The 23,778-nt window shown below is 39.5% G+C and overlaps 1 protein-coding gene across 2 annotated transcripts in view; it reads left to right on the forward strand.

Moving 5' to 3' along the window:
• The window catches only part of phf21b (PHD finger protein 21B), an 83,162-nt gene extending 61,334 nt beyond the window's left edge, over nucleotides 1-21,828 (forward strand). For both annotated transcript variants that reach the window (XM_066724230.1, XM_066724231.1), the window contains 11 exons: nucleotides 6,994-7,086; nucleotides 9,876-10,223; nucleotides 10,358-10,489; nucleotides 11,756-11,807; nucleotides 12,104-12,180; nucleotides 12,713-12,767; nucleotides 14,177-14,199; nucleotides 15,334-15,492; nucleotides 15,704-15,776; nucleotides 16,119-16,222; nucleotides 16,426-21,828. In XM_066724230.1, the coding sequence (XP_066580327.1) occupies nucleotides 6,994-7,086; nucleotides 9,876-10,223; nucleotides 10,358-10,489; nucleotides 11,756-11,807; nucleotides 12,104-12,180; nucleotides 12,713-12,767; nucleotides 14,177-14,199; nucleotides 15,334-15,492; nucleotides 15,704-15,776; nucleotides 16,119-16,222; nucleotides 16,426-16,683 (1,374 nt within the window). In that variant the 3' untranslated portion in view covers nucleotides 16,684-21,828. The remainder of the gene's footprint in view (nucleotides 1-6,993; nucleotides 7,087-9,875; nucleotides 10,224-10,357; nucleotides 10,490-11,755; nucleotides 11,808-12,103; nucleotides 12,181-12,712; nucleotides 12,768-14,176; nucleotides 14,200-15,333; nucleotides 15,493-15,703; nucleotides 15,777-16,118; nucleotides 16,223-16,425) is intronic.
• The last annotated feature ends 1,950 nt before the right edge of the window (nucleotides 21,829-23,778 follow it).

Here is a 23,778-nt window from a genome sequence, read left to right on the forward strand (position 1 = left end):
CATCTGGACACCAACTTTCAAGAGCTCTTATTGTACTTAAAGTACTTTTCTATATATAGATAGTATAATAGCGATCTGGGACCCTGCGGAACAGTGTATGTTAATAGAAGGGACCGCAGTATTTCTGTGTATGTCTGTCTGTGTGTGTGTGGGGGGGAGGGTTGTGGGGGATGGGATGCAGTAGATTGTTTGGGGATCTGAGCCAGTTATTTAGGGGAATTGTGCGGGCTTCCATGGACAAAGGTTAACCTCAGGCGGTTGTTGTTTTCTGTAGCTGAGGAATCCAGCTAGCCAGCGAAAATGCTACAATATAGAGAACATGGTGCATCTCGCCACTTCTTTCTCTCTCTAGCTCTGAAGTCCATTCAGTGGTGGAATAAAAGGAAGATGGGGGAAAAAGTCACTGAGTTCATGTAGGCCTAGCTATTTACGGATTACATTGCTCTGTTGTTTTCATTCTGAAATGATGATGTAAGAACTGACATCATATTAAGAAAACTGCTGCTGGAAACTGGAAAAATAATAACTGAGTAAAGGAAATGTACTAGGTACTACTAATTGTACTTCTTTCAACATGCATTGACTGACACCATGATCGTCCAACGCAGATCTTGGAGATATTTTCTCATCTACTCTAAAATAAGCCAAAAGCAGATCAAGTGTAGGAAGCATGGAGAAAATCCTTGCATTTCATAGTGGTGCATGCAAAACCTTAGCACTGTATACTGAATTCTTCTTACAGAGTTCAAACGCATTGAAAAGACTACTTGTTAGTCTTTAAGTAGCTAGCTAGTTTGCTGAGCTCAAACTGAATTTGAATCTGTATGGTTTGGCATTTTACTTATTATTTATGTTGGTCTCTCCAGAAATATGGCATGTTCCTTCACTTAGATGAATCATGTAGGCTTTGAACAATTAGTATTTTATCTGTATTTTTTGTTTTTTTGTTGTTGTAATTATTGGACACTGAGTTCCCCTTGAGAGAATTAAAGAATCTGCCGGAACTGCAGTAAGATGAATGAAAGCTGGGTTGGGCTGCAGTATACATACACTTTCTTCGGTGCTTGTAACTGACGGACGCTTTTAATAATCTGGTATTTTCAGCTTCAAAAACCAGAAGAAACAAATGTGCAAACAGGCTCGTCTATTGAAATGGCTTAAAGAGCGAGTGCTAATTGGCAGTCAGTGTTCTCTGTGGAAACCGGAGCGCTAGGAAAGCAGGAGTTCAATGCTGCAATTGGTGGTAGTAAAGTGCTGCAGTCAACATGAGCTCTACAGTTGCATTCAGCTGCGAGGAGCATTTATAAAAAGCAACCCCAAGGTTGCTTGTTGCATTCAAGGAACCTAAATGAATGTGCTTTGGTTAAAAAAGGCAGCAATTACTAAAATGAATGCCCTTTCAGTGCAAGAATTTTATCTTTGTGGTTGCCATGGGAACGGGCCTTTTTCTCCCTCCCGGTGCACAATGGGACTCCCGGATTTACACACACGGCAGAAATCTTCTTATTGATATCAGGTTTACAGAATAAGGAATATAACTTTCCTTTCTTTTTTATGCTGTTTTTTTTGTTTGTTTTTTTAAGAATGAAGCCTATAATTATTGCTAAAGAAACAAACCATACAAACACACAAAACAACAACTGCATTTGTCTCTCTAGGATATTTGTGTTTTTCTTCTATGGATATCTCCATCTGACATTGGCTATTTACTGAAACCTCTGTATTGTTGTATTTTCTATTGGCAAGTCAATATTATGATGTCAATGCCCCTAGTGAAAAGCTATGGATGAGGCTTTATGATTTTGTTTTATCTGCAGTAAGTTTTCTTTTTTTTTTTTCCTCTCCCCCTCCTCTAAGATTCCTGTAATACAATTATATAAAAATGCATGTAAAAAAGGAATGTAAATATTTGACTGCTACTCCATAGAAATCTATCTTAACTCAATCTTCACACATTTATCCTGACTAAATGTGGTTAATAAACTCTGATAAGATATGTGATAAATAGATTAGTTTTATTACCATCGTTAATACTTTGGACTACAGCTGTTTATATACAGAACATTAAGCCTCAACTAGATAATATCACAATTATGTCATATATATGTAATTAAAATAATAATCCTACACAGTACCTGGGACTTCAATGCATTACAATATTTTCAGTCTAAGCCTTTAATTGTACAAATACAATTACAATCAGATGAAGTACATTGTGGGACATTAGATTCTCTTGGAAATCTTCACAAACATTATATAAATCATAAATTGTACTGTTCTTTAATAAAGGCATTTAGCTTAGAAGAATACATGAATGACCCCCTTTAATACAGAGGTAACTTCATAATGTGACCATTGTTAGCTATTTTTAGCAGGTCATTTGTAATGTATACACCATTTAACAAGGATAATACTTTTTATATAGATAGTACTCTGTATTTAAAATGGTGTCACTTCAATTAGTAATAAATCATATTGAGTGTTTGAAGGAGCTCCTTATTTACCATGCAGTGCTTTGTGAAGGACAGAGTTTCTGCTTGCTGTGCTGTTAAACCACTGGTATATCTTCATTAGCACATACTTCTTTCTATTATGTGATGTAACATCTGTAAAAGGCTGCTGAACAGGCAGCATCTTGTAACTGTCTCCTCATTTCGCCCATAGTGAGAAACCCAGGGAGTCAGTTTAGAGCAGTGATCTACAGGAAAGGGGCATAGCTGTATATTATTATCGCATCGAGCAGAGAAATCAGGTTCACCTTGGCAAGGTCAACTGCTGTGCCTTCCAATAGGTTGCACGATAATCCCTGTATTTCATATCAAACACCTTACATTTTACATTTTATTTTACAGCTGCCGTGTCCTGTATTGCTAATGAAATATGAAATGTTAGCAGGCTACTTTTACAATATCTGTGGTGCTTGTTCTCAAAAACCTTCCCCAAGGACTAAGTTTGTGTCTTACAACAAGTATCATGCTTTCTCTATTCAACTTATCTGTAGGCATGAGAAATATGAGGTCCCATTCATTTTTCTAAACACCAAATATTATATATTATATTACAACACAGTATGTAATCTGTGTGTTAGGTTGTTTTGTTTTGTGTTACATGCACTGCCAGCATTTATACTTTCTACATCCAAGGCTGCAGTACATCAGATAACCTATTCTTTGCCCACTGTCAGCTCAATATCATTAACTTCTGGAAGGCAAAAACATGCCACCCGCATGTACAGTGAGGGAAAAAAGTATTTGATCCCCTGCTGATTTTGTACGTTTGCCTACTGTCAAAGAAATGATCAGTCTATAATTTTAATGGTAGGTGTGTTTTAACAGTGAGACAGAATAACAACAAAAAAATCCACAAAAACGCATTTCAAAAAAGTTATAAATTGATTTGCATGTGAATGAGGGAAATAAGTATTTGATCCCCTATCAATCAGCAAGATTTCTGTCTCCCAGGTGTCTTTTATACAGGTAACGAGCTGAGATTAGGAGCACTCTCTTAAAGGGAGTGCTCCTAATCTCAGCTCGTTACCTGTATAAAAGACACCTGTCCACAGAAGCAATCAATCAATCAGATTCCAAACTCTCCACCATGGCCAAGACCAAAGAGCTGTCCAAGGATGTCAGGGACAAGATTGTAGACCTACACAAGGCTGGAATGGGCTACAAGACCGTCGCCAAGCAGCTTGGTGAGAAGGTGACAACAGTTGGTGCGATTATTCGCAAATGGAAGAAACACAAAATAACTGTCAGTCTCCCTCGGTCTGGGGCTCCATGCAAGATCTCACCTCGTGGAGTTTCAATGAGGAATCAGTCCAGAACTACACGGGAGGATCTTGTTAATGATCTCAAGGCAGCTGGGACCATAGTCACCAAGAAAACAATTGGTAACACACTACGCCGTGAAGGACTGAAATCCTGCAGCGCCCGCAAGGTCCCCCTGCTCAAGAAAGCACATGTACAGGCCCGTCTGAAGTTTGCCAATGAACATCTGAATGATTCAGAGGAGAACTGGGTGAAAGTGTTGTGGTCAGATGAGACCAAAATCGAGCTCTTTGGCATCAACTCAACTCGCCGTGTTTGGAGGAGGAGGAATGACCCCAAGAACACCATCCCCACCGTCAAACATGGAGGTGGAAACATTATGCTTTGGGGGTGTTTTTCTGCTAAGGGGACAGGACAACTGCACCGCATCAAAGGGACGATGGACAGGGCCATGTACCGTCAAATCTTGGGTGAGAACCTCCTTCCCTCAGCCAGGGCATTGAAAATGGGTCGTGGATGGGTATTCCAGCATGACAATGACCCAAAACCTTAATGATTTGGAGAGGATCTGCAAAGAGGAGTGGGACAAAATCCCTCCTGAGATGTGTGCAAACCTGGTGGCCAACTACAAGAAACGTCTGACCTCTGTGATTGCCAACAAGGGTTTTGCCACCAAGTACTAAGTCGAAGGGGCCAAATACTTATTTCCCTCATTAACATGCAAATCAATTTATAACTTTTTTGAAATGTGTTTTTCTGGATTTTTTTGTTGTTATTCTGTCTCTCACTGTTAAAATACACCTACCATTCAAATTATAGACTGATCATTTATTTGTCAGTGGGCAAACGTACAAAATCAGCAGGGGATCAAATACTTTTTTCCCTCACTGTAGCTCCTTGAGATGATAGCATCTATTCAGTATTATCATGTGCATGCTTCAGTACCTCCAACTACAAGTGACACTGAACCAACACACAGCTTACATTGCTGTTATTCAATTGCTAATTCAGCGTGTTCTTAATTTGTAACTCAGACACCCCTGTAGAGAGTCAATCTACAGCCAAACAAATCCAATGGGATCATGAAGGTGCGCTAAGCTTAAATGTGCTGTATATATGGCCCCTGAAACCTAGATATATACTTCACTTTATAGCTAGGGGTTTGCATACACATGCATTTTCTCTTATGTTTAGATGCTTAATGGCCCCTTGCTGTATTGAAGACTCTTTTATTGCTTTTTATTTAGAATTCATAATGAAGTCTTTTGTTGTGGACGAATCATAAATAAAGCTAAATGCATAAATATTTACAGTTACCATATACACTTTTTTAATAAAGCGATCCTTAGAGAGCCAAATACAATTATACTATTTATTGTGAAATGTATTTAATCATGTTAACTACATGCACTTACTCTTGAATGCACATTTTCTCACACATAAGCACTTGAAGGAAATGTAAATCAAGCAGAAACAACTCCAGGAACTGTTGGTATTAACTTTTTTGTTTTATTTGTCTTACAGACTAATGATAGATAGGTAAATGATGATGGCCTTTTCCCTCTTTAAAATCTTTAAAACCTTGGTATGAATAAGGTTTAAGGTTGAGGTTGAAATTAACTTATTTATTTTACAAATTCTTAAATACTGACATAAGTATTTGAATGCAAGTATATTTAGATGTAATTGTGTAAGTTTGCAGAATAAAGAAACATGTTATATTATTCTCACCATATCCTGTTTGCCACATTACTGCTCTGACGGGACAGATGGTTCATTAACAGTGGTGTAATAGTATGGGCAGGGATCATCACAGATGACCGCACTGAACTCCCTGCCATTGATTAAGGCACTGTAACTGCTCTGAGACAGAAACATGACGTCTTTCTTGACATGGTTCAGATGTCTGTAGCAGTTGTTGTTTTAGTGGACAGTATTGCATCCCCTCATAAAAGCCAATGCGGTCAAACGCTTGAGGTGATACAGTGGAATCAAACCTTCAAGATTCTTGGACATTATTGAACTGGTTTGACATCTTGGGATATCTTCTTTTGTCATTGCTGGTCACTGCTTTGAGAGTAGACGTAGAGAATCCAGCATTAATGCATCAAACCGTTCCTTGATTGAGAGCATTTCTCCATCTTCTGCCTCTGTCTGGGGTCTCCCCGCAGGGAAACGAAGAGGGGGAAAAAACTAGTATGGTACTCCATCTGCACACATTCGTGACATCCAGTTTTGTGACCTAAATTGTACACATACTGTTCTGTCAGCATTGTGTTTTCATAATCTCTCTTACACAAGCTCATAGTCTCATTCCTCTCTTGTTCACACACAATCTTAGCAGCGCACACTCTCTCTTAGCAAGACAGTTTAGAAAGATTTAATTCAAATATTTTTTTTCTACTGAGGTATGCTGCCAGTTGGAAGACCTAGCTGTCCTCCAAGTATAAAGTGATTTCCAGCTGAACAGCAGTATCTTTTGCCAGTGATAAAAATAACACCTTTAAAAAGGGATGTTGCTGCTCAGAAAAGCACTGAATTCATATCAAGCCATTCTTCACAAGTTGGGCAGATGGTCGGGGAATATTTCATTTTCTGGAATACAGCTGGGCTATTTCAGAGGTACTAATCAGTGGCAATAGATTAAAAAAAAATAATACATTTCTTGTAATCAAATTGAGAAAAAAAAAAAAGGCTTGTATAGAAAAGTCACTTTACCAGCATTGTTCCTCATCTGTCAGTCAAACTGTGATAGTTTGGTTTAGGTAACACATTAGTTGTGTGGGTTTTTACCAATAACCTAGTATCTATCACTTGACAGAGACCTATGGGACACTCACCTGAAGACTAAGGTGTCTGATATAAACTGGCCTGACTGTAAACTGCAGGCATGAATCACTTTTATTCACCAGTCGATTCATAAACATGGTATAATGATCAAAAATATCAGATAGTATTAATGAAAGAATGATGTATTGAACGAGGGAGGGATTTAGTAGATTCCAATGGGCCCTTGAGATACGATTTTCCACTCTACTATCACTGTGTATGCTTTACAATGTAAAACAAACAAATGATGACCCTGGTTTCATTTCTTAATTTTGAGGATAACTGAGCCTAAAAGGTACTTGTTTATATTTAAACATAGATGTTGTTTGAGTGTTTGTCTCGGGTTTTGAGTATCTATGTGGTGTGATGCTGATGATGGTTTTGCTCTTCACAGATGTTGGGGACGATCACAGCCATGCCCATCAAGGTGCCTCAAGTCAGCTCTCTGCACCGGTTGGCTGGCCAGGCCCCTACAGTGCTACCTCAGGTAGGTCAGCTCACTCTTTTCACAATGCAGTGTTACGGCACGGGGCTCCAGTGATACACCAGGACTGAAACGTACAGGGTTAACTAACTTCACTGGTATTTGACGTACATATTTTTCATCACATTCTTTGCCAATGAATGGACACCTGGGGGACACACCTGTGGCAAGTGAGTGCAGCTGTCAATCTCCTCTCTGACAAACACTGTAAACTCAGGCTGTGCTTGGAGAGGGCGGTCTCAGAAATGAAGTATGGCTTTCAGGTACTTCCAAAAATGTGAAAGTTTCTAAATAGAAGCTTTAAAAAGGTTCTGTAATGACACGCACATGATTATTTTCACATAATAGGTTGAGAAAAGAGTGCTAAGGGTGATGTCTGTGCTGCCCTACAGCCCACATAAAGGAATGTAACTAAAGCAGATTGTTTTATTTATTCATTTATATTTTTTGTTTGCAAAATTGTGCACTGTTATTGGTAGTAGGAATGTATACAATTACAATAAACATATTTAATGAGAAAGCTTTTGAGGAGGAGAGAGAAAAGGGAGAAAGTAAAATGTGCTCAATTTGTTTTCAATTTTGTTTTGTTCGTAGAGTTAGATTTGTTTCTTTGTTCTTTTACCTCAGCGTATGAACAAAAGCTTTTACTGCATTCTGGGGGGCTTTGGGTAAATTCTGTAGCATCTTACATTTTGTAATTAGTTCCCTGGCACATACATTGTATTCAGTTTCTTTCCCATAATTAAAAAATAATTTAAAAATAAAGTACATCTCTCGCTCTTAATTAACAATATAGTTTGTTTACAGTATGATTCTGTCAGAAAACTAAAACAATTCCTGCTACATAGAAAATTAAAGACTTCGTAAATACCATTGAACCACTGTAATGATATTTAAATCTGTTTCCGTTTAAATGGGATTTGCTAATTTTAACTGTAGCTATTAGCCATGCAAACACGCACACACACACACACACACACACTCTGATTGGAGGCAATCTGGCATAGAGGACTTCCATCTTTTTAAGTCTAGGTGTTGAAACTGAAATGAGTTTAGTGTTCTTAGATAACTCCCCAGAGTACATTAGTCGTATCGTTTCACAAGCGCCGAGCAGACATGACGCAGGAGTCCGGCTGGATGTAGACCCAGATATTAAATGGCAAAGGTCAGGCAGGCCAAGGTGGATGAGCTACAATAGGAAACTCCTCGCTGGAAAGACTTCCTGGTTTGGGATCATTCAAATAAGAAGCATCTATTTCACATAAAACACGCACAAACAATGGAAAGACTAACCTCCCCCCATTCTACTAACACTGTTGGACCACTTAAATCCCCCTCCCCCGGCCAAGATCGAGTGACGCCACTAGCTTAGAGCAGAGAGCATCATATTGCACTCTAATGGACTCTGCGTGGCAAACAGAGCAAGTGAACCATGCTGTGGGACTGAGTTTTAGGATGACTGAGCTTAAAGGTATGGTTCCCCAGCTATTACAATCAATTACACAGCCTCTTCACTGCCATAGCCAGAGCTTTCAACTGTTTGGAAAGTTTTGTTGTTCATCACAAATATATATTTTTGTTCACAAAAAAATTCACAGGCAAAGACCAAAGCCAGGGAGGGGTGGAGATTAGCACTCACACACACACACACACACACACACACACATGGAAACCTTACAAAACAGAAAAATAAATGAAATTCTCCCATTTTAAAGTTATGTAGACCATTAATTAAACAATTGTTGACTTTGTGATTGGAATGCAGCCCTGTTGTTTAAGCTTTTTACCCCTAGAGGTCATTGTTGTGTTTGAACCTAAAAGGGTTGTTACATGTTTTTCACAACTGGTTTTCTCATTTAGGGTCAGTCTAATTTTGAAATATCTTAATGTTAATGTTAATCTTGGGAAAGTGTCATGTATGGAGTTTCAGGAGTCACAAAATGTTTCACTACTCAAATAATGAATGTATCTCAGACTGAATGCATCGTTCACAATTTTTTCTCATATTCAATTAGTTGGGCTGCATATGTACAAGTATTTATCATCAAATAATCAGTTTCCACAAATTGTATAGATCGGTGAACCACAAGCAAGCAATGCCCCCAATCTGTGATTTACATCTGCACTTCCTAATTATCAAAATAAAAGCATTATTTACAAACGAGAGACACCATTTCAACTCTCAGTGTAATGTCTCAATTGATTGTTGATACTGTTATGACCCTGTACAGTAGCATCGTGGGGTAAATAGTCTCTTTTCTGTTTCGCAAGATTATCCTGTTCATCTGTCCGGTCATAAATCCTTAATCCCTCTGTCCTAAAGCAACCCGGCATCTGTTTGGACTGAAGACTTATATATTTGTGGTCAAAATCCTTTTTTCATTTCTTTTGAGTGGAATCTGTATATGATAGAAAGTGCTACAGGAGGTTTTAATTGGACACTTAAGCTGAAGTTTTAGTTGAATGTTGCAGTTCTTCGTTTGAACACATGATGGCATTGTAGGCCTTTACATGTTCACCACCTCCTCAGGTACAGCACAGAAGAGAAAGCTTGTGTATTGGGAATTAATTGTACAAAATATAAAAGAGAGCACCCATTTTTCAATAAATAAGTACTTTATGGATACATTCAGGAATTTGTTACCTTGTTGCAATATTTTACCGCTGGGAAATAGTAAAACAATCCAAAGAAAGTTTTTAAACCGTATTTCTTCACTAAATTGTTTTAATTTCCTGAGAATCCGTATCAGGCAGTTGACCTCTCTGTGTCGTTCCCTTCACTGCCCCCCCAGGTTAGGCCAAAGACCCTGATCCCGGACAGCCTTCCTCACAGCCCGTGCCAAGAGCAGCTGTCCAGCCAGCAGCAGAGCCTCCAGAAAGCAACGGTGGTCAGCATAAAGAACCCTGGTCCAGCGCTGCCCACCGCCAACAACACGGTCAGCCATATCTCGCTGCCAAATGGCCAGCCCATCCCCCCGGGCCTCTCCGAGCCCCCCAGCGTCTCCACGGCCATCAGTACCGCGGGGGTCGCCTACGCCATCATCTCCACCTCGCCAAGCGGCAACACCTCCGGCAACACCATGTCTGTGGTCAACGAGGCCATCAAGGTGCAACCGCTGCTCATCAGCACAGACAGCAAGGTGAGCTGATCCCACACACGCTCACACTCACAGATACACATACATAGCTTGACTCAACGTTTGATGAATTCTAACTCAACCAGCTAACAAAAGGGCATTTAATCCTCACCTGGCTGTGCTGTGTGTCCTCTCAGGTGATCATAATTCAGCCCCAGGTTCAGTCGGGCCCTCAGAGCCAGCCAGAACCGAAACCAGAGAGCCCCGCCCAGGAGCCGGTCCAAGCACCCCCTCCTCCAGCCAAGAAGAGGAGAGAGGAAGACCCTGAGGTAAGCAGACTCCCAGATGCCTCTGCTGCCAACTGAAGCTCGCCAATTCAGTTTACCTTAGGAGAATGGCAGCTTGTGCTCTATTACACAACATTCAACCCCTACATTACCTTATTGTTGTACGTGACTTTGTCTTTTGATTTTTACATTAAATCTTCTTTCTCCTTAAACCATTATAGTCAGTGTTTATTTTGAGCTAGGTTTGAAGGTTTGGAATTCATCTAATGTGTCCTTTTGATTTTCTAGCTCTCCAAATATTAGGAGTTTTGCTATATTACAGTTATTGGCCTACATAGTCTTATTATTCAACACTGACAATGACTACTTGATGAGGAAATCAAGTTTGATGTGGCATTAAATTGAAAACAAAAGTGTAGCCCCCTGTAACATATCACCTTTGAGTGCAAAACCGCACTTATGTAAAATGAAGCGTTATGAAATTGCCACAAACGTCTTTATTGTACCAACCATTACAGCGGCAAAGTGTCTCTGAGCCATCTCATCATAATCGGTTAACTGATCCCATTATCCTGTTAGCTAATCCTAGTTCATCCCATCTCAGCCTCAACCCTCACCCACCCTTTCTCTTTTCAAGCATCTGTCAAATTCTGTGAGGTTCGTCTTCAGGGGAGTTGATTAAAGTCCATTTTAGTTGCCTTTCGTAAAAGAGAGAGAACGGTTTAACAATGCGCAATTTCCCATAAATGAAAGCAACATCCTTAAGTGTTTTCAAAAATAATTAAAATAAGTAAGAACGGAACAAACAAAAAAATATATACAAATAGAACCCCCCCCTTCCAACCCCTTCATTCTAAATCTTGACATAATAGATAAGCTAGTCTTAATATTATTAAACACCACTCTTTGCGATGTGTTTAATAAGATTGGTAGTTCACCCCTACCTCCACCCCTCTCCACAGGGCCATGTTTAATTCATGTGAAGTAGGCAGCTTCTCCATACGTCTCTCTCATGCTGTGGGCGCACAGCGTTTTGTACACGCATACAGAGGTTGAACGCATTTGTCGAGTCACTTCAAAAAATGCAGGTACTTCTGATTTTACCCCCTCAGAAATCCCATTCATCTACAAAGACAAGCTTATTTTGTGCAACACAATATGATGTGTCGGGCCGGGGATGTCACAATAAAGCAAGAGGTGTATTGTTGTTTTTCTTCTCATAATGGTGGTATTCCGGTGAAATCTGCATTTGCATTTGTTTTGCCGTTGGCACCTTCATGGATTTTGTTTCATTTTATTTCCCCTCAGAAAATTGCCTTCATGGTAGCACTGGGCTTGGTTACAACGGAGCACTTGGAAGGTGAGTGAGAAACACGGCACAGGGGCCAGTGTGTGGTAAATAAGTTTCAAATACAGCCCCACGTGCAGTCCATTAAAATGTGATAAGCGAACAATTGACCAGGGTTGATGCTATATATCAGTACGTACAAACACACAGAGCTATATTCAGTTAGGCAGCACATTAATTAAAGGCAGGGCAGTGTTTATTTGGTATTTTTTGTATTATTTGGGTAGAAGTAGTCTTGAAGTCAATCAGTGCTATAGACCCCTTCCAGACGCCTGCGTTAAGTGCCTTGTTTATTTCCATGGTTACAGAAATCCAGAGCAAGCGCCAGGAAAGAAAGAGACGGAGCACGGCCAACCCAGCCTACAGTGGCCTGTTTGAGCCAGAGGTGAGATGTGCACTCCGCTGTTAATGTACCATTTCTCACTGTTCCTCCCCCAGGACAACCTGGAAACTGTTCAATCTCTTCTATATCACTGCAGGGATGTTCCCTGGGAAGACTATATAACCTCCACTCACATCCATTGAGACGTTTTATTGCATAAAGGTCACATAAGATACATCTGTTTTTTTTTTTTCCCCCCTCGCATGGTTCCCATAGATTGTGCAGAAACAAAAGATCATACTGTGTGTGTTTTGTTACTGAAGTTCATGCACCAGACAGGGGTATAGAAAGCCACAGTTTATTTTACAATTCTGATAGATTTGCATTCCAGTAAAATGCAGCACGTTTGAGCATAGAGAATAAAGGCTGGAGCTGTGTCACAGACAAAAGTGTGTTTAATAACGAAGGGGGAGAAGGGACATTCAGTGCCTGTATTGATTATCTTTAAATATAGATAAAGGACATTTTAAAAGTACTTAAATTCATGATTAGATCAATATGCTTATTGTGTCTTGTTCTGTCCTTCACTCTTCAGCGCAAAAGACTTGCATCAAATTACCTGAACCATCCACTCTTCCTGACTGCGAGAGGTGAGCAACATCTTTACACATTACCATCACCGTCAGAGCCATCCACATCACTAGAGGTTATAACTAGAATTATGAGGTGTTTTGTCTTAGTAAATATTATTAAAAACTATTAACTGCTTTCCTACAGAAACATATAATTTCATTAGAATGTAACTTAATAAAATCTGGACAGTCAGAAAACGGACAACTCTAATTAAAGTAGTCTACCTCTGTACCTGGTCTAGATAACCCCAATGTATATATTAAACCATATGAGATGTACAGCATGCAAATTACAAATAAATTACAATTTAAAATGAGTTCTATGGCATTCCTTCAGTCTTAGTTTTTAGTTAAACCAAAATTATTTTTCTTTTGTTAAATAAAATAATCTGGGTCGTGTATCTTGTGAAGTTACACTAGAGATGTGTGATTTCTTATGCGCCAATAATGGAATGATAGCCTTTATTTCTAGTATGAGTAGAAGTGTGATCTATAATAGATATATTTTGAGAATTCTTGGAGTGGTATTTGGTTCATATATAATTCTCTTGTAAGTGAAATATGAGTCATAAAATGTCTTTAATAAAAAGACTGTAGGAGGTTTTATACTTCAGACCCTCCGTCTCTAATAAAAGGTGGTTTGGTGTGTGTACTGTGGGGAGAATAAGCACATGAGTTTTACTTTGTTAAAAGCCTGACACACGGGTAGAACAATGGGATTTAAATTAATTCAAATATAGGAAAGTTTATTTTGTAAGTGGACCAGTTACATAGTACCTATGCACTCTTGCAATTTAACTTTGTTCGGCATTTTCTTAAAATACTTGAATATTAGTAATTTGTGTTCTCATTTTGGTACCTCAAATGGGCCAAACTACTGTAACAATGGTGCAGATGTAATGTACGAACCCTGGATTTAGTCAGACTACATAGAGCTGACAAATCTTTACTTCACATTGACTATCACTGCCCAATGACTTATATTAAATCTCTCTTTCTCTTTTTTTTTTGCTTATCTTGGAGAGAGTCACAGCTACATTAAATCCCCATCCAGATATGATATACTCACATGTCAGATCAGATTTAAAAACAAATTATAAAGACAGACAGCCTGGGAAGGACTACTATTACCTTTAAGTACCTTTAATTAATGTCTTGAAATCTTTAACAAAACAGTAAAGGCTTTAACAACTTCCAGGGAATCCAAGGAAAAGCATGAATAATAATAATTTAAAAAACAATCCTACCTAAACCAAACCTACCTAAATCAGTGTCGTAATACAGCGTGATTCTGAGGTTTTATAAGTCAGGCCCGGAGCTATTAGTTCTTAGCGCATGGCTTTTACTAAACCCTGCTGTTTTCCCTTTAAACCTGTTTCTACTATGTCAGCTACTAACCTGTTCTCTGCTTCCTGTTCGCATGCTAGCCAATGAGGACCTGTGTTGGAAGGTATGTTCAGTGTTTGTTGTCACTTTATTTACTTCCCCCCCCAATCCCCCCCACCCAGGTACGACGCTCTGCTTTTTACATGTGCTGCGGTCTAATTGGAGGGAATCAGTCGGCAAAAGTTAACAGGATTAGTGTATTTGGATCCTGTCCTGTGTGTGTTGATCATATGGTGGTCTCTGTACTGATGGTTAAAGAATTATTGTAAGATTGCAGAGTTGCAGTCTGTGAGTGAGTCACAGCTGTTGGGGGTTTTATTTGCCAGGAGCCTTGGAAGAGGGATTCCCAGTGGTTCATTTCCCTCAAAAATGGCAGATTGAGAGGTTGCTGTGATGCAGGAGGTTGCTGTTTAGTCATTCCCCACAGTGTTGAAAGAGAGAGAGAGAGAGAAACACGCTTGTCTTAGTTACATCACGTTAGCTTAGCTTCTTAAAGACATTTTATTTCTCACTCAGCTGGAAAATTAGCTCAGTTTTTTCCTATTGCCTTTTAATTGCTTTGTTACCACTTCATTTCTTTTACACCAGTTCAGAGCAAGCGCGTGCTATTTTGTGTCCTGTTTGTTCTGAGAGAGCGGATAAGGTCTATAAACAGACCCGGCATGCCAGGCTCCCAGTGCACCAGTCTCAGCCACATGAATCAGCGGCCTCCTTCCCCGCTTCATCTGTGAAGAGCACCTCCTCCTTCCAGTCTCAATCTGCCATTTCTCAAATTCAACTTGTTGCCCTACTTTCTAAGCAGCGGGTTACATAATCAGACATCCCCATTGTGTTTATGTTTCCGGATTTGGAAAGAAATTCAAAAACATGACTCCCGTTTCCCTTTCCCTGTGGGCCGACCAAAACAGAATGGCTTGCATGCATCGTGCGGTTTGAGAGAGTATAAATGACTTCAAATATTTTAAGTTTCTGGGGAGGGGGAGCAGTATGTGACTTATCAGAGACCAGAATTAAGAGCCGAGTGCTTTGTTTGTTTGTTTGTTTGATGTTTACATCAATTAATTAATATTGGGAATAATATTTGAAATGCATAGGAATGTGCAAATAGTTACAACACTAATGTAGACATACATGCCGATGTACGAACAGGAAGTGTACTCTTCAGATGGATCAATGCCGGTGTGTTGTGTTTGTGCAGGATGACATTGTGCATGACAAGCACTGTTCGGTGTGCAAGGAAGACGGAGAGCTGCAGCAGTGCCATAGCTGCTCCCGCGCCTATCACCCAGACTGCCTCGATCCCCCACTCAAGACCCCGCCAAAGGGAGTGTGGGTTTGCCCCAAGTGCCACAAGAAGGTAGGAGAGCCCAAAACATCTCCCAAGGATCTCGATTCTGGCACAGCAGTCCCATTTAATGTTTGTTTGTATTTTCCACTTGATTCTAGTCTCTTAAAGTGATGTAGAGATACTAGAGAATTCATTACATAACTTTTTTGGTGCTTTTTGTATAACAACACAAACCAGAAGCATGTATTAGGCCTTTAAATGCCTTTTTCTTTTCTTCCAGGTAATAAACAAGGACAATATGTCATGGCCCCAGAATCTGACAGTCGTCCAGTCTTATATAACACACAAAACAGGTATGCACTGGAGCAATAAGGGGAATGCATTTCTTTGCCTCATACACCCTGCCACCGAAAAGCATTGTATCAGAAATCGTCACAGAGGTGATACGCAGTGCAGGGGGCATGTGTGGGGGTCCGTAGATATTTGTATACAATCTGTTAAACCTGCACCCTTCGCTTCCTCTCAGTGGGCCACAGGGCTTGGAAATGACAATTCGGTGTAAAGTGAAGTTACTGGAAATAAACTAGAGTAGAAGAAGACCACGGCGCACTGTTGTGACCCCGGGACCTGTCAGACCTAGAACTCCACAGGTGTGTTTTTAATGGCTCTGACAGGGTTGTGCTTTTGTCGCGCAGTGAAAGAGGAGGAGAAGAGGAAGCTGCTGAAGAGGAGCAGCGAGCTACAGGGCGAACACGCGCAGCTGGAGGACAGGGAACAGCAGCTCAGCGACTCGCTTGCGGTAAGAGCCTTATTTGAGGTTTCTTGTCTTTTGTATGGCACCATATTCTGCAAGCTGTCAGGGACAGAATACGGTGCCATACAAAGACAAGAAAGACTTATCGTCCTGATGTATTCTGAAATCGGCAAAGTATTCCCATGTCAGTTAAAGATGAGGGTTACCTGTTGACGTTTGTAACCGGTCCGTTGTCGGTTCCCCCACAGCAATGTATGGATTTGAAAAACAACCTGTTGGGCAAGCAGAAGGAAACCCAGTCCTCCTTGGAGCGACTGAAGGCTTTGATCAGACTGATCCAGAGAGACCAGATGATCCAAGTGACTATGACTGCCACCACCACCACCACAGGGGCCTCCCTCCTCACCCTGCCCTGGATCAAACCCCCGAGCGCCGCCGCCCCGTCCTCCGCCGGCCCCTCTGCTCACGCGCAGAAAGGTCTGCCCCAAACCCAGGGCAACAACTGATCTCGCGCCGCCCACACCGAGCCAAACGACACCCTGCCGATCGCGCAGACCACATTGTATATCTTCATAAGAACAATAAACTTTTTTTATAAGTCAGCACCATAGAAACTTACATTAAAAAAAAAAAAAAAATACATAAAAAAATATATATATAACCAATGCAGTTTTTAGAGAACTGTTGTGGCAAAACTATATCCCACAAACAGTTCACGATGAGTATTTTGTAAACCCAACACCTTCAGTGCTTACGAGATTTTTTTAATTATTATTGTTATTATTTATTAATATTCTTGGCCTTAATGTATTTATGGAGTTAAAAACAAAATGGCCGACACGGATATACAAACAATCTGGTATTCTGTGAGGCGATTAAAAAATGATGTTTTTTTTAAACTAGAAGAGAAAAAATACACGTTCAGCATATAGTGAGCGACAGCACTAGCGGTTAGTAGCAGTAGATACAAAAAAAAGTTATGAAAATATAAAATCAAAAGAACATTTTCAGCTGTACATTGATATATCTGAGTAGATACATGTTATTCTCTTATGAACAATGTTCGCCATATTTATTCAGGTGAAAGTGGGACGGGGAAATGTTTCCATTGTGTATGTATGAATCTAATGAGCCTTCAAACAAAACAGAATAATTGTTTTCAGTATTATTAGAGTTGAGATCTTAAAGTATTTAAAGACGTGACTGAATTGAGCATTTCGAGTGAACCGTGAAAGATGTTCATACCGATGCCTGGGGGTGATGAGAACTGAAGTATTGGAAGGGGGATCGCTGTACAGATGTTGTGTTATTGTTCTTGCAGGTCCTTCTGTCGTTTTTTTATTTTTATTATTGTTACCGAATCATACAGATGTGCTGAAATGTTCTCGTTTCCGGTCACACCCAAAAGTAGACATCGGTCGTTTTTTATTTTTAACAAGGGCCATTCATTTTTACTGTGGGTTTTTCATTTTGCAATGTTTTGCATTTCTTTTTCACCAGTATAGAAAATATGCCAAAAAAACTTACATTTTTGTACTGGATTTTTGTTTTTGTTTTTTTGTTTCGGTTCTTTCCTTTTTGCTTAGCAATTTTTATGTAGAATACAACTATGAGGTTTTATTGCTGAACGACCACTTGTTAAAAAATATATATTTATCTGCTAGACGGTACAAACAAACACTGCCTCAAGTAGAATTTCTGGGGTTTCTTTGTTAAAATATCAGTTTTTTTTACCACAGGCCAATGGAGACCTTTTCATTTTGTTGTTGATGGGACAGTTTTAAGTGTGAACTTATTTATTTAAATAGTTAGTCTTCCTGCTAAACATAGGGACAGACTGGCCCATCAATTGGTCTCAGGCCTGATTTTCCTTTTGAAGGCCAGTGTCACTTTTAAGCTTGTCAGTGTTACACTGTGCCTACCTTGGTGGGAAGTTGTAAAGATTTTTATTGTTTTTGGAAATGTTTTAAAATATTGCTAGTTGATTTATTGTTATTATTATGATGATGATGATTAAGAGGTGAAAGAAATGCAGTATCCCTTTCGGTGCAAAATAATAATACCCTTATGAGGAAAATCCTGTATTGTTTTCTTTGAAATTGACCGCAGAAAGTTGAACGGAAATATAAATATCAAAAGAGAAAAGAAATGGAGCAAATGTGCTGCAAAAAGCTTTGTCAGTCTGTCTGTCAAACAGAATTTCATATCCTTATCAATATATATATATATATATATATAAACTTACATTTTGTATTATAAAATTCTACAAGGTTCTATATGCATTCATCCATTTTGACAAAATGACAAAACATGGTGGCGTTTAATAAGAACACTACATTTGTTTGTAATTAGGAAGTGATGAGGAATCTGATTGGGAATTCCTTGGGATTTTGCTCATAAGAGTAAAGGGCTGAGGGAGCTTCTGTACACACAGAGAATGAGTTGCCTTCTTTCTCTTGACTTTTTATTTGGATTATTGATCTTGTGTCCTTCAGGTGGCAATTGGCTGCCAGGCGTCCTGTCTTGGTCAGTTGTAATAAGGAATATGCTCTTCTGGCTTATAAAAGCAAGTTTGACGTATCACAGCTGGTTGCACAAGTCTCTAGAAACTCTCCACTGAATGATTCTGTCTGCGCAGAATAAGTAGGTTTTGCCATTCAGCACCTTACATTATTATTATTATTATTTTGTTTTTTAACTTTTCCAAGCCTTGAACAAATTATACAGTGTTATCATCCATTCCCTAATGCTTGAACAACAGGCTTAACCTCTGTTTTCAATATTGAATGCCTCGATCTATGCGGAAAGTGTAAACTGCAGTTTACTGTCGGTGGATATTCATGTGATGAGGAGCCTTCAAAATAGACAAGCCATGTCCCCGGTACGTTAGCTCAGACCTTCCCACTAACTGAGGTTTCTGATTGGCTGACTGGTGAGACCAAGCCTGGGGTTTGTCATTGTATTTCCTGTTTTTGGCAGCTGATGTTACCGTTGAATAGCACTGAAAAATTGTCGACACTGAAAAGAATAATTGAAATTTCATGAGGTTTTTAAAAAGTTTCTTCCTGTTTTGAATGATAACTGTTGGCCTAAAAAGAAAAGGTCAGAAGACAGAAAAATTAAATCGATGTCCTCTGTCCAGTTGGCCTAAAGCAATTGCAAGTCTGAAGCTAATGTACGTGTAATATGGTTTACATAGGGCATGCAAAGAGGTGATTGAAGGTGTTCTCCACATCTCACAGGCACTTACAGGAAAACTTTAAACATTTCGGAAAGTTCTATGCTTTTCCACAGAGAAAACCCACATATTTACGGACCCAAGGTTGATTTTCCCAGAAATGTACATATGATATAATCACAACAAAAATGGTCCACTGATCCAAAAGATCAGTGAGATCTGAATTTCCATTCTTAAAAAAAATGTTAATTTTTCTTTTACAGTGAGCAGTCAGAAGTTTAACCCTAATTAAAAATGCCTGAGAGAGTACTCACATAGATAGAAAACTGAATTAGGATTTCAGAAACAAATAAGATGTTTGTCCATTGAATGGGAGATATCGATAGTGACATGAAACTTGTCTGGTGTTGTGTCCGTACGTAAAGAACCACACCGATTGAACAATTTCATTGATAAGAACTAAAGCTTGCACAGCCATTTATTTACATATGAATTCAAACATTGATCATCATGTTTTGCCTGGCATGCATGGATTAGATATGTTCAGTCTCAATGTGTACCTTTGAGTCACAATCTGAGAAGAGATTTACCGAGCATCATGTCTGAAAAATCCCCCAGTTCAGTTTGGGACGAGCGTTTTTATACAGGACTAGTAGACTGAATGAATGGTAAATTCCACAGAATTCCTTATAATACGTGTATATATTTTCCCTAGTATTAGAGTACACCGAGATATTACAGCGAACTGAAACAAAAACAGAATTTGTAAATATCCTCTAAAAGTTTATATGTAATGTTTCAAGACTTTTGGTTTTAAATGTACGATTCCAAAGCCTTTCGGTAACAAAAATAATTTGTCAGGAGTGAAAAACTATATTGAGGAGCGGAACAAATCCAAGATCATGGTGAATTTGCATCTAAAAGATAAACATCCTTTCAAATCCCAAAATGGTTTAGATTAAAACAATTGAAACCCAGTATTTCAGAAAAATCAGGACAGTGCTCTTATTGTACATCTGAATTCTGTTCTGTCACACATTGGTCCACTATTTGACGCTTTACCTTTTCTTTGAACCAGCAGTTCAGCTAAACAGTAAACACAGTCCGTTCTGTTGTGGGGGAGGGTTTTCATTTTCCAACAGGAATGAGTCTTAAATAACCCACTACATACATGTTCACGGAAACTCACTCTGGTCCACCGCATGGATACAGATCCAAAGATTCTAACCGCCATTTTATTTCCTTGTTTCACTCGGTGAAGCGACTTCCACAGTTTAATTTTGTTTGTGGTGCATCGTTGTTAAAATAATGTATCATAAGGAGTGGTTTTATTGAACTTCGTATCAGCTTTCCCTAACACTTCATTCTTCATTTGTAGCTGGAATGCAGGGTTTCTTTTCATGCGCACCCATCTAAACATCCTTCCTGGAATTTATTAATTGTTGTTTAAATGGTTAGATCTTGAGAGCTTATGATCAATTCAACCAGCTGAAGACTTGTGGAGACCCCCAAGCCCCCTGTGTAACTGCCATCTTGTTTTCTTCCCCCCAAAAACCGTGGCATTGCAATGACATGACAGATGTAGAAATGGTTTTACCCAGCACGCACCTGGGCTAGGACTTGGGCAGGGGATTTAGGGACAGCCGCACAGAACACACGAGATTGTCCTCGATGCATATCATTTTATCCGAGGACACGCCGAATAGGCTTCCAGTTGCTGTAGTCAGCGGTAAAGTCTTTGAACCCACCTGTCCAAAGGGATACTGCATAGGCTGCGTTAGAGTACGAGTTCCCGAAGCACTGGTTGCTGTGACATGTGGCCAATTCATTCATTACCTACCAACCAACCAACCAACAATTAACCATATCAGCGCTCCATGTCACGATGAGAACGTGCCCGTTAGCGTCGTCTCGCTGGGCCAGCTCTTGGCTCCGTCAACCATTTTCAGAACACTCCGGGAGAAACTGTGCAGTACTATACAGATCTATTTTAATACACTTGACACTATGTTGAACAAAATTTTTTTATATTCTTTTATCAATGAACAAAGAAAAAAAAAGGAAAAAAAATGTTTGAAATACTATGGTTATTGTTTGCCAATTATGCATTCTGATGTGGCTTGCAATGTTCAATGTATTTTTGCCATGACCAGTAGCAGAGCAAGAAGACATGCAGTTAGATAACACTGACCATTTAGATGAAATGTCTTGGGACTGTTAAAGTAGTGGTTTTGTTTTATTTTTTTTATTTGGTTTGTTTTGGGATTATTTTTTTTTTTATTATTTTTTTTTTTTTTTTACAAAAATAAGGAACTGTCCAGTGGATAGTATGTATAGGAAAAAAAAGTGTTTGTCTTACATATGCCAATGTAGTTTTTCTTCTTTATGATGCATTAAAAATTGATTGATGGAAGTTGGTGACTGGTTAAGAGTAGTCTGACTTTTTTGTACCAAGTTATTTAAAAAAATTAAAGCAATTTAAAAAAGAAATACTTCTTTGGAAGATTTTGGAGTTTTGAACTGAAATGTGTGTTTTAAGGAATATATATATATATATATATATATATACATACAGTGGGGGGAAAAAGTATTTGATCCCCTGCTGATTTTGTACGTTTGCCCACTGACAAAGAAATGATCAGTCTATAATTGTAATGGTAGGTGTATTTTAACAGTGAGAGACAGAATAACAACAAAAAATCCAGAAAAACACATTTCAAAAAAGTTATAAATTGATTTGCATGTTAATGAGGGAAATAAGTATTTGACCCCTTCGACTTAGTACTTGGTGGCAAAACCCTTTTTTGCAATCACAGAGGTCAGACGTTTCTTGTAGTTGGCCACCAGGTTTGCACACATCTCAGGAGGGATTTTGTCCCACTCCTCTTTGCAGATCCTCTCCAAGTCATTAAGGTTTCGAGGCTGACGTTTGGCAACTCGAACCTTCAGCTCCCTCCACAGATTTTCTATGGGATTAAGGTCTGGAGACTGGCTAGGCCACTCCAGGACCTTAATGTGCTTCTTCTTGAGCCACTCCTTTGTTGCCTTGGCTGTGTGTTTTGGGTCATTGTCATGCTGGAATACCCATCCACGACCCATTTTCAATGCCCTGGCTGAGGGAAGGAGGTTCTCACCCAAGATTTGACGGTACATGGCCCCGTCCATCGTCCCTTTGATGCGGTGCAGTTGTCCTGTCCCCTTAGCAGAAAAACACCCCCAAAGCATAATGTTTCCCCCTCCATGTTTGACGGTGGGGATGGTGTTCTTGGGGTCATTCCTCCTCCTCCAAACACGGCGAGTTGAGTTGATGCCAAAGAGCTCGATTTTGGTCTCATCTGACCACAACACTTTCACCCCGTTCTCTTCTGAATCATTCAGATGTTCATTGGCAAACTTCAGACAGGCCTGTACATGTGCTTTCTTGAGCAGGGGGGCCTTGCGGGCGCTGCAGGATTTCAGTCCTTCACGGCGTAGTGTGTTACCAATTGTTTTCTTGGTGACTATGATCCCAGCTGCCTTGAGATCATTAACAAGATCCTCCCGTGTAGTTCTGGGCTGATTCCTCACCGTTCTCATGATCATTGAAACTCCACGAGGTGAGATCTTGCATGGAGCCCCAGACTGAGGGAGACTGACAGTTATTTTGTGTTTCTTCCATTTGCGAATAATCGCACCAACTGTTGTCACCTTCTCACCAAGCTGCTTGGCGATGGTCTTGTAGCCCATTCCAGCCTTGTGTAGGTCTACAATCTTGTCCCTGACATCCTTGGACAGCTCTTTGGTCTTGGCCATGGTGGAGAGTTTGGAATCTGATTGATTGATTGCTTCTGTGGACAGGTGTCTTTTATACAGGTAACGAGCTGAGATTAGGAGCACTCCCTTTAAGAGAGTGCTCCTAATCTCAGCTCGTTACCTGTATAAAAGACACCTGGGAGCCAGAAATCTTGCTGATTGATAGGGGATCAAATACTTATTTCCCTCATTAACATGCAAATCAATGTATCACTTTTTTTAAATGCATTTTTATGGATTTTTTTGTTGTTATTCTGTCTCTCACTGTTAAAATACACCTACCATTAAAATTATAGACTGATCATTTCTTTGTCAGTGGGCAAACGTACAAAATCAGCAGGGGATCAAATATTTTTTTCCCTCACTGATAGATTATATATATATATATATATATATATAATCTTTGAGTTCCACAGGTCCCAGCATGCATATCTAATAACACAATTACCCTAAAACAGTGACCAGACAGGCCAAGCTTATACACTTTCATTGTTAAGAACTATGTATATTACATGTATAGAGTATCTTATACATGCTGAACTTTCAACTTACAAATCCATCTCTAGCACCTTTTAAAAGATTTATAATTACACCAAGAGGAAAATAATTCAGTTTCATTGCTGGTCTTCTG

The sequence above is a fragment of the Amia ocellicauda genome, chromosome 15 (genome assembly GCF_036373705.1).
Source record: "Amia ocellicauda isolate fAmiCal2 chromosome 15, fAmiCal2.hap1, whole genome shotgun sequence".
Taxonomy (NCBI): domain Eukaryota; kingdom Metazoa; phylum Chordata; class Actinopteri; order Amiiformes; family Amiidae; genus Amia; species Amia ocellicauda.